Source organism: Podarcis gaigeae, assembly GCF_964106915.1.
Source record: "Podarcis gaigeae genome assembly, chromosome: 6".
Lineage (NCBI taxonomy): Eukaryota > Metazoa > Chordata > Lepidosauria > Squamata > Lacertidae > Podarcis > Podarcis gaigeae.
The window spans coordinates 53,256,181-53,274,598 of record NC_139682.1 but is presented as its reverse complement, the minus strand read 5'-3'; the positions used below and the strand labels follow the sequence as shown (position 1 = coordinate 53,274,598).

General features: G+C 42.5%; 1 protein-coding gene across 1 annotated transcript; it reads right to left on the bottom strand.

Annotated features, from left to right (window-relative positions):
* Positions 1–7,235: 7,235 nt before the first annotated feature.
* LOC310846283 (cytochrome P450 4B1-like) lies at positions 7,236–9,162 on the bottom strand. The gene is made up of 3 exons (XM_083742585.1): positions 9,121–9,162; positions 8,920–9,002; positions 7,236–8,207 (listed from the first exon to the last, which is right to left on the bottom strand). Exons 1-3 carry the CDS (start codon positions 9,145–9,147, stop codon positions 8,039–8,041), a joined length of 279 nt encoding a protein of 92 aa, XP_083598711.1. The 5' UTR covers positions 9,148–9,162; the 3' UTR covers positions 7,236–8,038.
* Between the last annotated feature and the right edge of the window lie 9,256 nt (positions 9,163–18,418).

Here is an 18,418-nt window from a genome sequence, read left to right as displayed (position 1 = left end):
TAGGCGGTAGGGGGTTCTACGGCACAAGCTGAATCCTCCTTCCATCGAGCACTGGTGGGTGGTAAGGAAATTTTACCATCAAGAAAGATGGTGGGTGGTAGGTATAAAAAGGTTGACTACCTCTGATTTAGAGGATTTGATCGCTTGCAAATCACGTACTGATTCTATCCAGTAGCATCATTCCTTAATTGGTGTTTGTCTGTGGATAAAATCTCCTCTATTTTATAGAAATGATAAGAGTTCAAATAGCATTGGATGTTCAGGAACTGAAGTCTTTATACTGGTAGCCACAAATTCCCCAATACTGTTAGGGGACATAATTTCCATTTAATCAAAAACTGAAACAGTTCACAGTTTCTGAAGTGATACAAGAACCAAAATGGCCATCCTTCAAAATCTGTCCTTCTCCAAATTTTGCAGTTTAGTTCTCCAGCATGTATGCATAAAAATGCATGTATTGGTGAAAATAGAAGAACAAAACATTCTATTAATGAAACTATATTGTGCGTATAAGACAAAACTACATATATTTGCATGTTAGGAGAAATCAGCACTAAAGTGTTGATGAATTTTCAATGTTCTTCCACCCTGGATCCCCAGATGATGTTGGATCACAACTCCCATAATCTTCCGCCATCTTAGTCAATGGTCAAGGATGATGGGAGTTGTAGTCCAACAACTTCTGGCTATCCAAGGTGGAAAAGAGCACTGCTCTAGCTTTGGTTGGAGGAAGTTAGCAGCTTGGAGCTATTTGCGGCCCTGCTACTGGTCTAAAGGTAAAGGTAAAGGTACCCCTGCCCGAACGGGCCAGTCTTGACAGACTCTGGGGTTGTGCGCCCATCTCACTCAAGAGGCCAGGGGCCAGCGCTGTCCGGAGACACTTCCGGGTCACGTGGCCAGCGTGACAAAGCTGCATCTGGCGAGCCAGAGCCGCACACGGAAACACCGTTTACCTTCCCGCTGGTAAGCGGTCCCTATTTATCTACTTGCACCCGGAGGTGCTTTCGAACTGCTAGGTTGGCAGGCGCTGGGACCGAGCAGCGGGAGCGCACCCCGCCGCAGGGATTCAAACCGCCGACCTTTCGATCGGCAAGTCCTAGGCGCTGAGGCTTTAACCCACAGCGCCACTGGTCTAAGCCACCCTAAAAAGCACTGCATGCATTGGGCTCCCAGCTGGGGTTAGGTTAGCTCAAGAAAGGAAAAATATCGAAAATATCTAAAAAGTGTCTCCTTTACTATAAAATTATTGTTTTATTCATATGGTAGTGTTTGCATATTTAGATTGCTTAGTTAACCTTTTTTTAAAAAAAGGTTAATACATATCCATAAGGTGTAGAAGAAGTCAATATTATAATTTTTCTTATTTGCAACTTCTTAACTGGCTTTGATATTATTCTCATCCAGGAAACTTGGCACAGCGTGGAGGTGTCATTAACTGGCTTTCATACCTTCTCCCACAGGGGCAGTAAAAAGGGGCAGGTTTGGATGAGCAAGGGTAGGGCTAGGAATTCTTGTTTATTTGACTTTACAAGCTGTTTTCCCCTCAGGTTTCATCTGAATCATTAATCAATTTTTAAACCTGCTTTCTTTCTGTTCTGCTTTGGCCTCCCCTTATCAATTTCATTTCAACCTCTCAGATGTAGAAGAACATACACTGGTTAAGCATGAATAAGCCATTGAACTCAAATTTTAAGAAGAAAAAACAGCCACCAAATTGTACAGCAGTTAAATAAAGTTTTTGTTTGCTTATCCTCTGTTGTGGGTGCAAATCTGCAGAACTTTCCCCAGTTTTAGGTAACACTGGATACGAGAAACAGATCCATCACAAATGCAAAGAGTTGAATGCCAAATATGGGAGCTGGGGAGTAGAGGTTGAATGTATGACTACAGATTATTAACTTGGGGAGGCCACAATACATGGTATTACCCTGTTCAAATTTTCAGCCCTCCAGCCCTCCTGAGCTACCTACACCTGTAATCAATAAAGTTGTGGCCACCCCCACCCCCCGGATTGTTGCCTTGTCAGGTTTGTTCCTATACACCATAGGTATTGGCTTCATACAGGGGTGGAGTGTGCTGTAACTGGCCCCACAATGGCCCCTTACCCTGCTTTCCCTGTTGCAGCCCCTCATGGGCATCCCTACATTCACAAGGTGCCAGGAGTCATGTCCCAGATGCTAGCCATTCTATATTCCCAAGCTGGCTGCATGGCAGGGCGGGACAGCCCATCAAATGTAAAGTTGTGGCCATTTTCTTCCTTAGATTGCTGTCTTGTCAAGTATGTTCTTTTACACCATAGCTATTGGCTTCGCACAGGGCTTTGCGATTGGGCCTGAAATGGCCACTTACCCTGCTTTGGATGGGGGGTGGTTGCAGCCCCTTGTTGACAGCCCTCCATTCACAAAGTGCCAGGAGTTACGTCCCAGAGGCTGGCCATTCTACATTCCTACATGAGTACGTTGCACAATCTTTGTATGATCCTTTTAACTTCATTTACTAATGCACTACACCAAATAAAGTTTCTTAGTTTCATAATGATTGTCTTACAGTTTAGGCACAACTGGATGGTGACTGGTAACACAACATTCAGTCAATTTTCAGTTCCTTATTGAGAAACACAGTTTTACAAAGAGAGACCCAACATCTCACCAGGAAAGTCAGAGATTCCCTTACCATGTGGATATGGCCATACAGCCAGTGGCTGGGAGGTCCTGGGAAACTCCTGAAACCCTTGATCAGTTTCTGCCTTGTCTGAAATAGCTGGATGGCAGACTTCCGGGTTGGCGCCATCGCCGAATGGCGGACTCCCTCCGAGTTTCAGAGGGAGCCTGCTCGGCAGGGACTGGGTTCTACCGTGTCGGCGTCGTGGGGACCCTCAAAAACCATGGGCGCTGAAACCCATGGGCATGGTGACTCGGCGGGCACCGTTTGCGCCCCCGACCCGCGAAGGAGCCTTTTTAAAGGCTACGGAGCGGGTGCCGGGGGGGGGTGTGGTGCTATGAGTCCTCCGCTTCCCCTACCGAGCGAAGCCGCATGCCATTTGGCGGAGAGCGCTGACTTCTTCCATTGAAAATTCGGATTAAAAGAACAACCCGTGAGTAATTGGAAACTGGACTTAAAAAGGGAAAAAAAGTTTAAATTTTAAATTCGGAGCGAGCGGGGGAGGTGCAAAAAGGAAGTCAGCCTCCCCCCTGTCGTAGAGGATTTAAAGCAAAGGATTTAACAGCTAAGATCGAGTGCTACCTAAGTTTGACAAAGTTACTAATTTCACGATGGAAAATTATAAGACTGGGCTGGAGGAGAAAAGTAGAATGTGAGCTAAAATGCACCCCCCCCCGGGAACCGGGAGTGATCCGTGAGAGTGCCGGGAGAGGAGAAACAGAGGCTTTGACAGCTGTCAAAGGAGCTGTCAAAGCTGAAGAATAAAAAGAGAACTTTGTTATGAGGACTTTGCCGGTTACATTTGTTACAAATTAGATATAAATTGTTTAAAACAAGGAATAACAAGTTACTTTGACTGTTGGGTGTGATCTGGAAGGAAACTGAATTACTATAATCCCTCTAGAGGGGCTGTGGGACACTACAAGTATTGCTGGCATGGAATTCGAATTGGACTTTTTATCTCCTGGGAAACTGCAGAAATGGAACACTATTTTGTCTACAGAGGTCTCTACACTAAAGGAGACAATAGACTTATCTATTGAAGAATGGAAGGGACTTGACGTAAAGTTTTGTTCCTGAATAACAAAGCCTCTGTAGGGGATTTAGAAGCTTTTGGAATTGGAACATTTTTGCAGGAGAGCAGGAAAAGAAACTAGAGGAAAGTGAGGAGAGAGAACAATAAAAACAACATGAACAACAAGAATTGGACAAAGTTGGGAGTGGGAACATTTGGGACATCCAGATTTGAAAGGTCTAAAGAAACAAAATTGGAGTTTTTATTCTTAAATACAGAGATCTGGATGGAAAAAATGGACCTTTTTGAGATAGAGTTTTTCTAAGATTGGACGCTCGAAACTAAAGATGATCAAAAAGACGGCAAAGACTATTAAAAAGATGGCAAAGTGGACTTGTGAAGGATTTCGGCCTAGATGTGGGATCTCCAGGATAACAACAGGCATTGATGGACATTGGGGAACGTAACCGGGAAAGGGGGGAGGGAAATTTGGAATCCAAAGGGTGTTAAATTATACTTTATTCATTTTTCTATTTTTTTCCATTTTAATCTGTTCTGCATACTAAAGAGGGGAACTCATGGAAGGGAGCGGGGTCGATTTTAGGGGATGGAAAAACATTTTTAACATTGGGTTAATTATAATGCGTTTAAAATTTGGGGTAAGAACTTGCTGAATCTATTTGAAGGAATTGGAATACAAGAGGGGGTGGGGTGGGGAAGTCCTGGAAAGATGCTAATGAAAACAAGGTTATAAAATGGATGTTTTATTTCTTTTCTTTTTTCTGTTATATTTGAAAATGTTCAATAAATATTAATAAATAAATAAAAAATGAAATAGCTGGATGGCTTTCAGAGCCACACAGGTGAAGATCAACGCCACAGTCCAATAGAAAAACTGAGAGAAACTCCTGGGGAGCCAGGACCACAAGGGATTAATTAGATTCTCCATTGCCAGCTGCCCGCTGCTTTGTTTTGCTCACTATCGAGAATAAGTCCTGAAAGGTTTCTGGTTCTGTTGACAGTGCTGTCTCAAAATGCCAGAACAACTTTGTGGCCCCTGGTGCTGTAGTTATATGGGAACTGCTTGAACCTCTACCCAAATGCTCTGATTGGTTTCGCCCTGTGGGCGCTCTATCCTCACCTTTCCCTCCCTTCAGAGCTGGATCCAGATCACTGTTATTGGGAAATGTTGTTTTACCAGCCGCATGCAGGGTGCTTAAGTATTTTATCAGGGGAACTATCTAGTACATCCAGAATTACCTGATATTCAAAGAAGATACAGTAGTACCTTGGTTTACAACCATAATCCGTTCTGGAGGTCCGGTTGTAAATCAAAACAGGTTTTAATCCAAGACGCGCTTTCGTCAATGGTGCCTCCCCCCAAAAATTGGTTGCATTCCAAAAAAAAGGGGGGTTGTAATCCAAAAAAGGTACACACACTTCCAGGTTTGACGTGGTTGTAATCCAAAACGATTGCAAACCAAGGTACCACTGTATCACAGTAGCCTCAAGGAGGACTGGTATAGAGAAGGACATTTGAGGCAGATTTTAAACTTCTAATAGGGAAGAATATATTCTTTGGCTTTTACATTTGCCTCTTATTTTATTCAACTTTTGTTTCTACTGAGAAATGGCAAATGTTTCCAGTTTCAATAAATGTTGTCAGCCAACCCCTGCTTGAGTTGGGCTTCCCTCATCATCTGCATGGACTGAATCCTATACTTTTGGAAAAGGCTATCTAGCCAGAGGCATCCCATGAGCCAGTCTCCCCTCAGGAACTAAAGTCTTTATACCAGTAGCTGCAAATTCCCCAATAGTGATAGGGGACCTATTTCCTTTAAAAAAAATTTTTTTTTGAAACAATAAACAATCTCTGAAATGATACAAGAAACAAAGCGCATTGTTCAAAATTTGCCCTTCTCCGAATTTTGTGGTGTAATTCTCTAACATACACTGAAGTAAATTGTGCATAAAAATGCATGTATTTGTGAAAATGAAACTGAACAACATATTCTGTTAAGGACATTGCTTTGGAAAAATATACATATTAGACAAAATTACATACATTTGTATGCTAGGGGGAAAATGGCACTAATATTATGGATTTTCATGAGGACAGAGTGCCAGGTTTCAGTCTGCTTCCACCTTGGATCCCCAGATGATGTTGGATCACAGATCCCATAATCTTCCGCCATCTTAGTCAATGGTAAAGGATGATGGGAGTTGTAGTCCAACAACTCCTGGCTACCCAAGGTGGAAAAGAGCACTGCTCTAGCTTTGGTTGGAGGTAGTTAGCAGCTTGGAGCTTTTCAAGGCCCTGCTATTGGACTAAGCCATGGGCTCCCAGCTGAGGTTAGGTTAGCTCAAGAAAGGAAAAAATACATGGGTTATATCTAAAAAGTGTCTCCTTTTCTATAAAATTATTGTTTTATTTATATGGTAGTGTGTGTAAATTTAAATTGCTTGGTTAACCTTTTAAAAAAAATGGTTAATATATTTCCATAAGTTGTACAAGAAGTCAATATGATATTTTTTTTTCTTATTTGTAACTTCTAGATTTATTACATTCTTCTCTTATCATAGTAATTTATATTCCATAGTTCAGGAAATAAATATTTCTAAGAAGACTTACAATTAAATTACACATTTAATAACTACAACAAATATTTGTTACGTATTTTAAAAGTCTTCAAGACCCTTCCCACAGAACAGTTCGTGTGAGATCAGCAACAAGGAGGGGGCATGTGTAATACGAATTTTAAGGTCTTAGATATATAATAAATGTTCATAAATATACCAAAGAAACATGTACATAAATACATAAACCACATGTCTGAAGCAGCACAGGAAGACAGTCCTGAAACCTTTTTGACTCCCAAGCTGACCAAATGTTTCTCTGCAAGGAGGGAGGAGGTGAAAAAAACCTTCCTTGTTACAGGAATTGGGTAATCACCATTTCAAAAGAATGGGCAGACTAGAAGGAAAGGCAATCAGATAACCTGGCAGACAGGAAAAACAACAACATTCAAATTTCTGTTGTAGACCACCTTTTCTGTGATGTTGGTATGATGTTTTTTGGGGGTGGTCTTGGGTTACACCCCTTCTGTGATGTATGTATGATGTATGGAGAGGGTGGTCTTGAGCTCCAGGCCAGGGAATTTAAAATGTCTATATAAGGGCAGGCACACCTTTGTTCTGGGTCCTCTTCTGTCGTCCTGCATGTGAGGGGAGCACCCTGTTGCAACAGCTTTAATAAAGATCAGGCTTACTAGCTGCTTTGCTTCTCAATATTCTCTGGTTGGTCTCTGTTATTTTCTCCTACCAATAGAGAACCCACTTAAGGACTACAACACATGAGAAAGTCCAAAAGATCAGGATTTCTCCCTGTGCAGAATAGCTATGATCTATTTTTTATTGAACAGACTGATGCATACTTTGTTTTATTAAAAGAACAACCCCCAAAGTAGACAATGTAAAACATATAAAAAGTTAAAATCCAGGCATATTTGTAAATAACCGAAGCTCTGCAGTAGACAGGTTCAATAGGCACAGGAGAATTCATGACAATTAAATATCCTCTATCCCAACATCCCATCTGCCAGGGGCAAATACTTGTCTAAAATAATAACAGGGTCTTGGCTGGATAATGATTTGCTACCATCTTCTCTTAGCTATTTCCTCAACTAGTCTGATAGGACTGAGAAGAAGAAAGCTGCTGGTGAGCTAAGATAACTCCTAGTCTATTACTGTTTGAGGAGGTCAAATGAAAAAGAAAATTAACAGTTGCCCTTATTTGCCACTGTGTGAATTTTTCCAAGAAGGTAACTTATTTTAAATGTTACAGAAGGGGATTCATTCATGACCATGACCACATAATGTGTTATCATGATTAACAGTAGGAATATGGCCACTGTCCTAAGTCCAGCCCCCCAAATGTAGGTGACAGCCCATGCCCCATACATAATGTTCTTAATTAGAATATTAAAGTGTAATGGACAAAGGAAGGAACCCAAATAAGCGATACTCAAAGGAAATATCTTGCAAGTTGTGGACTTAATCCAGTTCATTTATTTCAATGATTCTATTCTGAACATGACCTGGTAGGTTAAAGGAAGCTTGTTGTGTTGATTACTGAACGTTTTTATTGCAGTAATAGCTGACTGAAAATACTGAAAGAATCTATATTTGGAAATGGTGCTGTATTTTGAACCAGCTTCTGTATGCCTAGAGAGGACAACAATTCCCTTCAGAAGAAAAGCAGAAATGCACTGCATAATATTAATATTCATGGTGCCTACCAATATTTAATGGCAGGAATTGATAGCCCTGAAGCAAACATTACTACCGTGGAAATAGCAAGCATCAGTGGAGAGCCTTCAGCTTCAGATATATCCCATTCATGGACTGGATGACAATTTGCAGCATGGGAATCGGGAGGTTGGCAGGATCAGGCAAAAGCTCAAAGTGCAGGAGCGTCAGGGCAAGAGCAACCTTCATCTCATTCATGGCAAACTGATGTCCAATGCAGTTCCTGAGTGCATGAAGGGCAACAGAATGAAGGGCAACATTACATTACAAACAGAAGAGCATTCTGCAGATGGTCAAATCAGGGCCTTTTCGGTTGTTGCTCCTTCACTTTTAGGTTTCCCTTCTCAGAAATTAATGTCTGTCACCATCTTTGTTCTCCTTTCTATGCCCCACCCTTTTAGGCATTTGAGTATTTATCGTTTTATGCTGGCGATTTGTTCTGCTTTGCTGTAATATGCATTGTCAATTATTTTCATTGTGTATTTTTATCTAGCATTTCAGTGTTTTAATTCCAAAGCTGTTCTAAGAGGTTCAGCTAGGAAGCAGCTGATACATAAAAGTTATAAATTGAAAAATAATTAAATGTACTTAGGCCAGGCGTAGGCAAACTCGGACCTCCAGATGTTTTGGGACTACAACTCTCATGATCCCTAACTAACAGGACCAGTGGTCAGGGATCATAGGAGTTGTAGTCCCAAAACATCGGGAGGGCCGAGTTTGCCTATGCCTGATTTAGGCAGAGGAAATATTAATCCTAAAAAGTGAATCCAGGTATTGATTTGCATAGATCTGAAAATATTGGGCATCCAATAGTGTTCGGACTCATCCACAATTTTATAAGCCTTGAACACAGTTGTGTCTTTCATGGAAGATTAATGTCAAAGTCTCCTTTTATGGAGGGAACAGTGCAAAGTATAGAGTGAGGATATATTTACCTTGGCCCTGTTGCAAAAGGCAAGAAAGCATATGGGTGGCGATGCTTTGAATTCTCTGTGGAGAATCTTAGAGGATTAAATTCCTACAACAGAAAATAAGTCATGGAATTTTGGATTAGAATGGCAACTGATATAGTGGCTAAAAGAGCTAAAGGAAAAAGGGGCATTCACAAAAAAGAATACTGTTCTATACCCACTTACAAGGTCATAATGCCCATTGAATTCCATGGGGCTTAGTTCTGTATAGGATTATGGGATTGCACGCTTAGCAATATGTTTCCCCCACCCCAGTGTAATCTGAAGGAAAATTCCTTCACATCAATAAATGCCTGGGCCAAAATGAGACATGATGTTAATTACATTAGTGTACATGTTATTAAACTGTACACAGCCATTGGGGTGTCCATGTCTGACCAGCAACTGACCTGCAGGGGTTAGGAGGGAAATGCTAACCTCCCCTGTGGTGCTGATGTAGCTCCTGAAGTTCCACTTTGAATGGGGAGGGAAACTGATACAGTTCATGTAAACAGCACTTTAGATGGCAAATACCAGTCCAGTTGTGCATGTGGAATTTTGGCAGAACACTTTCATAAATCCTATTCTGGATTAGGAACGCGTTCTGAATTAGGATTCCTATGTACTCTTTTGACAATCCATCACAAGCATCAATAGAATATTACCTCTCAAAAGCAACTATTAAACCGTTGTCAGAGGGGCACAGAAATTACATAAATCAACCAATATCTTTAGAGGAAGTACAAGAAGCAATTAAAAAATTAAAACCAGGAACGTTTCCAGGGCCTGATGGACTCCAGGGAGAATAGTATAAAGTTTTTAAAGTAGAATTGAAACCATGGCTAACTAAGCTCTTTAACTCAGTGCTAGAGGGTGGGCAAGCTTGACACACATCAAAATTAACTTCGATATTGATGCCCGAGAAAGACTCCACCTTGCATGATTCATATAGGCTGATTGCTTTAATAAATGTAGATGCGAAACTATTCACAGCTGTGATGCTTAAGAGATTAAGATTAAGGAATATAGCAGACTCAATGTAATCTATGACTTGCAGCTACAAACTGTTCCAAGGACATTAATTTCACTTGATGCCTTTAAAGCATTTGATACTGTTGAATGGTCGAATTTGAAACTCTTACATTCTAAATTACAATTTGGAAAAGAAATTCTTCACATGGTTCAACAAATTTATTCAAAATCTTCAACTATAATTACAGTAAATGGATACGATGCTGCTCCAATAAACCTCAGCATGGGCACCCGCCAAGGATGCTCTCTGTCACCACTTCTATTTGCAGTGCCAATAGGGATCTTAGCTATACAACTACATGCAGATGCCCATGTGAAGGGAGTGAAAACAGGAAATGTTGAACATAATACGTTTGTGGATGCCACATTGAGAATGGCGCTTAGTTCTGTATAGGATAATGGTGCAAGATCCAATTGCTGTGCTTCCATCTTTGAAAGAACATTTAGAAAGGCAAAGTAAATCTAAAGAATTAATTTCCTTCCTGTTCACAATAGCCAGACCAGTTATTGTCCAATGATGGAAGGAAACTTCTAAAAATAACAATAGAGGCTTGTGTTAATAACATCTGGGGCATTGCTCTATCAGAATGCTTCACATACCATGGGTGATTAATCAAAGGCATCTCCAAAAAAGATACATTTGACATGATCTGATCTCCCATTTTCTCTTTTATTGAAGAAGAACAGGGTATTTTAATGCCACCATCATCAGAGAGGTGTGCATGGAGAGGATATGTTAATTGAAAATGTATTGTACAGTGGTACCTTGGGTTAAGAACTTAATTCGTTCTGGAGGTCCCTTCTTAACCTGAAACTGTTCTTAACCTGAGCTACAACTTTAGCTAATGGGGCCTTCCGCTGCCGCTGCACTATTTCTGTTCTCATCCTAAAGTAAAGTTCTTAACCTGAGGTACTATTTCTCGGTTAGCAGAGTCTGTAACCTGAAGCGTCTGTAACCTGAAGTGTCTGTAACCTGAGGTACCACTGTATTGTAACTGTATTGTAAAAACAGAAGCAGGAGACTCTTTCAGGTGGTTCGCAATCTATTGGAACCACCTTCATCATCGGGGCCGGGTAGGGACCCCAAGATCTCCTGCAATGCTTTTGCAAAGATTTTTGCAGATAAAGTCGCTCAGATTCGGAAGGAGGTAGACTCCACCATGGGAGCAGGGCCAGGGCAGGAGAGTGCTAGAGTCCTGTCTAGTCATGTTATATGGGATAAATTTCAATCTGTTACCTACGAGGATGTGGACAGGTTGCTTGGACGAGTGAAACCAACCACCTGTCTTCTTGATCCTTGTCCATCCTGGCTGTGAATGCTCTGCGAGGGAGCCTTCCCAGACCCGCTGAAAGAGGCGGTCATTAAACCGCTTCTTAAAAAAACATCTTTAGACCCAGCCATTATGGCCAACTATCGCCCAGTCTCAAATCTTCCATTCTTGGGCAAGGTGACTGAGCGGGTGGTTGCTGAACAACATGCATGGAGGATGTGGACCATTTGGATCCCTTCCAGTCGGGATTCAGGCCTCACCATGGGACTGAAACTGCCTTGGTCGCGCTGGTCGATGATCTCTGATGGGCTAGGGACAAAGGTGAGAGCTGTTTCCTAGTTCTGCTGGATATCTCAGCGGCCTTTGACACCATCGACAATAACATCCTTCTGGACGGTCTAGAGGGGCTGGAAGCTGGGGGCACTGTTATACAGTGGTTCCGCTCCTTTCTCCTGGGCCGTGTCAAGAAAGTGGTGTTGGGGGATGAGTGTTCAGATCCCTGGGCTCTCACTTGTGGGGTGCCTTGGGGTTCCGTCCTCTCCCCCATGCTTTTTAATATCTATATGAAGCCGCTGGGAGAGATCATCAGGGGGTTTGGGCTGGGTGTTCATCAGTATGCAGATGATACCCAGCTGTACCTCTCTTTTAAATCAGAACCAGTGAAGGCAGTGAAGGTCCTGTGTGAGTGCCTGGAGGCGGTTGGAGGATGGATGGCGGCTAACAGATTGAGGTTAAATCCTGACAAGACAGAAGTACTGTTTTTGGAGGACAGGGGGTGGGTGGGTATGGGGGACTCCCTGGTCCTGAATGGGTAACTGTACCCCTGAAGGACCAGGTGTGCAGCCTGGGAGTCATTTTGGACTCACAGCTGTTCATGGAGGTTAATTCTGTGTCCGGGGCAGCTGTTTATCAGCTCCATCTGGTACACAGGCTGAGCCCCTACCTGTCTGCGGACTGTCTTGCCAGAGTGGTGCATGTTCTAGTTATCTCCCACTTGGACTACTGCAATGTGCTCTATGTGGGGCTACCTTTGAAGGTGACCCGGAATCTGCAATTAATCCAGAATGCGGCAGCTAGACTGGTGACAGGGAGTGGCCGCCGGGACACATAACACCGGTCCTGAGAGATCTGCATTGGCTCCCAGTACGTTTCCAAGCACAATTCAAAGTGTTGGTGCTGACCTTTAAAGCCCTAAATGGCCTCGGTCCTGTATACCTGAAGGAGCGTCTCCACCCCCATCGTCCAACACCAAGGGCCTTCTGGCGGTTCCCTCATTGTGAGAAGTGAGGTTACAGGGAATCAGACAGAGGGCCTTCTTGGTAGTGGCACCCACCCTGTGGAATGCCCTCCCTTCAGATGTGAAGGAAATAAGCAGCTATCTTCTCTTTAAAAGACATCTGAAGGCAGCCCTGTTTAGGGAAGTTTTTAATGTTTAATGCTGTATTGTTTTTAACACTTGATCCACCCAGAGTGGCTGGGGAAACTCAGCCAGATGGGTGGGGTATAAATAATAAATTATTATTATTATTATGATGATGATGAATAAATGTCCCTATAGTTAATTAACTCATGTGTTCATCATTCTGTTCTTAACCAATTCTATACAGGGAAGAACCAGGTCTGATATCAGAGTTGTATTCAGAGATATCTAATTTTTTTTCTTTTTGCTAACAGCAGCTGGCAGGGAAGGGATTTGGATCAGAGTCATGGTATAGAGATGAGAAGGAATTTAGCTCTATAAGCACACACACACACCCATGGAAGTCTCTCTCTCATGCACATACTGTGGAGTTGATATTATCGTCATGGGGAAACTCAGCCATCAGTTGTGCTTATATGTTTCTGCTCCGCACCTAATACCATATCAGGGGATAGATGGTTTGGCATTAGGCCATTGATAAGAGGCAATGGACTAAATCAGCCTTGCTCAGCTTGTTGCCCTCCAGATATTGCTGGACCAGAACTTTCATCACCCCACTCAAGGCTCGTGGTCAATAAGTAGCCCAAACATCTGAAAGGGAACAAGTTGGGATAAAACTCCCATGCAAATTGGAATGCTTGTAGAGGAGCTAAATTAAAACAAGCAACAAGCTAGTAAAACAAACCACTGAGATAAATCAACACATCTAGGACATCGCCAGAGTAGTGCATGCTGTAGTTATCTCCCACTTGGACTACTGCAATGCGCTCTACGTGGGGCTACCTTTGAAGGTGACCCAGAAACTACAACTAATCCAGAATGCGGCAGCTAGACTGGTGACTGGGAGTGACCGCCGAGACCATATAACACTGGTCCTGAAAGACATACATTGGCTCTCAGTATGTTTCCGAGCACAATTCAGAGTGTTGGTGCTGACCTTTAAAGCCCTAAACAGCCTTGGCCCAGTATACCTGAAGGAGTGTCTCCATCCCCATCGTTCTGTATGGACACTGAGGTCCAGCTCCGAGTGCCTTCTGGCGCTTCCCTCACTGCAAGATGTGAGGTTACAGGGAACCAGACAGAGGGCCTTCTTGGTGGTGGCATCCACCCTGTGGAACACCCTCCCTTCAGATGTCAAGGAGATAAAGAATGACACAACTTTTAGAAGACATCTGAAGAAATCCCTGTAGTGGGTTTTTAATGCTTGATGTTTTTATTATGATTTTATATATGTTGGAAACTGCCCAGAGTGGTGGGGAAACCCAGCCAGATAGGTGGGTTATATCTAAAAAGTGTCTCCTTTTCTATAAAATTATTGTTTTAGTCATATGGTAGTTTGTGTAAATTTAGATTGCTTAGTTAACCTTTTATAAAAAATGGTTAATACAGTCATACCTCATGTTACGTCCACTTCATGTTACGTTCTTTCAGGTTACGTCCCGCGGCAACCCGGAAGTACCGGAAAGTGTTACTTCCAGGTTTCGCTGCTCGCGCATGCACAGAAGTGCAAAATGACATCATGTGCATGCGCAGAAGCAGCGAATCACAACCTGCATGTGCATAGACGCGCCGCTGTTGGTTGCGCTCCGGAACGGATCCCGTTCGCAAACAGAGGTACCACTGTACATTTCCGTAAGTTGTACAAAAAGTCAATGTGTTCCCCCCCCCTTATTTGCAACTTCTAGATTTATTATTCATTCTTCTCTTATCACAGTAATTTATATTCCATAGTTCAGGAAATCAGTATTTCCAAGAAGCTTACAATTAAAGAAGCTTAACAATTAAAGCTTACAATTAGAAGACATGTAAAGGTAGCCCTGTACAGGGAAGTTTTTATTGATAGATGTTTTATTATGCTTCTGTATATGCTGGAAGCTGCCCAGAGAGGCTGGGGTGACCTAGTCTGATAGGTGGGTACAATTATTATTATTATTATTATTATTATTATTAAACCTTTGTGTTAGATTATTGTGACATGTTATATATAGGGTATGTCTCTGAATATAGTTACAGTAGCTCACCAGGTTGCAACCATATTGCAGCAATCCTGGCCTGACTTCACTGGCTGCCAATTAATTTGGGATTACCTAGTCCCTCCCAATGTGAGCTAAGCCTCTCAAGACAGCTAACATTATGGGCTTCATGCATTAATCAGATTTAAGCATGCTAGTTATATGAGGTTAGTCATCCCACAATAAGGACAAACAATTGGGTCCAGGGGCTAGAGGAAGGAACGTAGGGCCATTCATTGAAGCTGACTGTTGGAAGATTCAGCACAGACAAAAGTATTTCTTTGCACAGTTAAACTATAAAATTTACTCCCCAAAGATACAATGATGACTGTCATTCTGAATGGCTTCCTTAACCATATGCAGGTTGCAGAGCTGACTGCAACTGTGGGTTTGATTCTCATGCCTGCTGGTCCATGGCACAGAAAAGAAAGAGTGTATCTGCATGGAGCTGCCACCTTGTCTGAAATAGGCATCTTATACTGACCTACAGCAGCTTCCTGTAGACCTAAAAGCAGTTTGAACTTTGAATGCTGGGCATATATGTATTTGCTGAATGCAAGAATATCACAGTAACTACAGGGATGCATAAAAGAAGTGAAAGAAATTACAGGCCAATCCATTGAATTAGGAAGCTGTATATTGCAAGAGATTAAGGAACTGAATAGTTTAATGAGAGAAGATGAGGTTATCATGACATGGTAAACAGTATTTGTAAGAACACACTTAAATGCTTTGCTAAATTGCACTATGTTGCCTCATTCTGGGCGATTTCTATGGGCACTCAGAGCTCCCTCATTTGCTTTTCAGGAGCCAGATCCAATGCATACTCCCACATCTTTGCAAATGCAGATTAAGACAAGCAACCTTTGCAGGCCCAGCTTACTTCAAGCTGTGCCCAGTTCTTTGCCTAGCCTTGGGGACTCTGGCCATTTATGAGAGAAATAGTTGCACTCCCCACACTTTCCCAAAGGAAGTATCCAACTCTCTTATGTACCTGTTGAACCTTGTAGCCTGTAATGGGCTTTATCTACCAATCTGATTTTGCTGAGCCATGGCAAGAATTGGAGGTGCAATAACATACTTGCCAGCAACGGAGGAGTGGCAGCCTCAATTACTTGCCTGCGAAAGTAGCTGCATGACAATGAAAAGAACAGCAAAAGATTGTCCAACGCACCTGCACCATGGCCGGCTAGGCTTCATCCACCAGAGAAACGAGTTTCATTACATTCTGAACTGGCTTTGATATTATTCTCATCCAGGAATCTTAGCACACTGGCGAGCTGTCCTTAAATGGCTCTCATACCTTCTCCCACGGGTTAGTAAAAAGGAGCAGATTTGGATGAGCAAGAATAGGGCTCTGAATTCTCATTTATTTGACTTTACGAGTTCTTTTCTCCTCAGGTTTCATCTGAATCATTAATCAGATTTTAAACCTGCTTTCTTTCTGTTTCTTTCTGTTCTGCACAGTTTTACAGTGGGAGACCAAACATATCACCAGGAAAGTCAGGGATTCCCTTACCATGTGAACATGGCCATATAGCCAGTGGCTGGGAGGTCACAGTCCAATAGAAAAACTGAGAGAAACTCCTGGGGAGCCAGGACCACAAGGGATTGATTAGATTCTCCATCACCAGCTAACTGCTGTTTTGTTCTGCTCACTGTCTAGAATAAGTCCTGAAGACTTTCTGGTTCGGCTGGCACTGCTGGCTCAAAATGCCAGAACAAGTTTGTGGCAGCTGGAGCTGTAGGAATCTGGGAATTGCTTGGACCTCAGCCCCCAAATTCTATTTTGTTTCTCCCTGTGGGCCCAGAATCTTCCCCCATTCCCCACTTTAGATATTGATTAGGATCACTGTTTCCCCTTCATGGATCACTGCCTTGCTGTGGCGAAGGGGCTTGAAGAACTCAGAGAAGCTATGAACTATGCCGAGCAGGGCACCCAAGATGAACAGGTCATAGTGGAGAGTTTTGACCAAACGTGATCCACCTGGAGGAGGAACCGGCAAGCCACTCCAGTATCCCTGCCAAGAAAACTCCATGGAGCGGAGGGCAAGTACAAGTAGATCCAGAGCTGATGAAGCAGCTGGGCCAAAGCCGAAAGGACACTCAGTTGCGGATATGCCTAGAAGCGAAAGGAAAGTCCAATGCTGTAAAGAAAAATATTGCATAGGAACCTGGAATGTAAGAACCATGAACCTGGGTAAGTTTGAGGTGGTCAAAAATGAGATAGCAAGAATAAATATTGACATCCTGGGCATCAGTGAACTAAAATGGACGGGAATGGGTGAATTCAGTTCGGATGACCATCATATCTACTACTGTGGGCAAGAAACCCGTAAAAGAAATGGAGTGGTCCTCATAGTCAACAAAAGAGTGGCGAAGGCTGTACTGGGATGCAATCTCAAAAATGATAGAATGATCTCGATACGAATCCAAGGCAGACCTTTTAACATCACAGTAATCCAAGTTTATGCACCAACTACTGGTTCTGAAGAAACTGAAATTGACCAATTCTATGAAGATTTACAACACCTTATAGAAGTGACACCAAAGAAGGATGTTCTTCTCATCATAGGGGATTGGAATGCTAAAGTAGGGAGTCAAGAGCTAAAAGGAACAACTGGCAAGTTTGGCCTTGGAGATCAAAACGAAGCAGGGCAAAGGCTAATAGAGTTCTGTCAAGAGAACAAGCTGGTCATCACAAACACGCTTTTCCAACAACACAAGAGACGACTCTACACATGGACATCACCAGATGGGCAGCATCGAAATCAGATTGATTATATTCTCTGCAGCCAAAGATGGAGAAGCTCTATACAGTCAGCAAAAACAAGACCTGGAGCTGACTGTGGCTCAGATCATCAGCTTCTTATAGCAAAATTCAAGCTTAAACTGAAGAAAGTAGGAAAAACCACTGGGCCGGTAAGATACAATCTAAGTCAAATCCCTTATGAATACACAGTGGAAGTGAGGAACAGGTTTAAGGATTTAGATTTGGTGGACAGAGTGCCTGAAGAACTATGGATGGAGGCTTGTAACATTATACAGGAGGCAGCAACGAAATCCATCCAAATGTAAAGGAAATGCAAGAAAGCAAAGTGGCTGTCCAGTGAGGCCTTACAAATAGCGGGGGAGAGAAGGCAAGCAAAATGCGAGGGAGATAGTGAAAGATACAGGAAATTGAATGCAGATTTCCAAAGAATAGCAAGGAGAGACAAGAAGACCTTCTTAAACGAGCAATGCAAAGAAATAGAGGAAAACAATAGAATGGGAAGAACCAGAGATCTGTTCAAGAAAATTGGAGATACGAAAGGAACATTTCATACAAAGATTTCCATAATAAAGGACAAAAGTGGAAAGGACCTAACAGAAGCAGAAGACATCAAGAGAGGTGGCAAGAATACACAGAGGAATTATACCAGAAAGAAATGGATGTCTCGTATACCCCAGGTAGTGTGGTTGCTGACCTTAAGCCAGACATCCTGGAAAGTGAAGTCAAATGGGCCTTAGAAAGCACTGCAAATAACAAGGCCAGTGGAAGTGATGGTATTCCAGCTGAACTATTTAAAATTTTAAAAGATGATGCTGTTAAGGTGCTACACTCAATATGCCAGCAAGCTTGGAAAACTCAGCAGTGGCCAGAAGATTGGAGAAGATCAGTCTACATCCCAATCCCAAAGAAGGGCAGTGCTGAAGAATGCTCCAACTACCGCACAATTGCACTCATTTCACACGCTAACAAGGTTATG

Coding starts and splice junctions, on each gene's coding strand:
- LOC310846283 (XM_083742585.1), bottom strand. CDS start 9,147: ATGGAATTCAATGGGCATTATGACCTT. Junction 9,003..9,120: donor TCAATGGGCATTATGACCTT/GTAAGTGGGTAT, acceptor TTTCTGTTGTAG/GAATTTAATCCTCTAAGATT. Junction 8,208..8,919: donor CCTTTTGCAACAGGGCCAAG/GTAAATATATCC, acceptor TCATGCACTCAG/GAACTGCATTGGACATCAGT.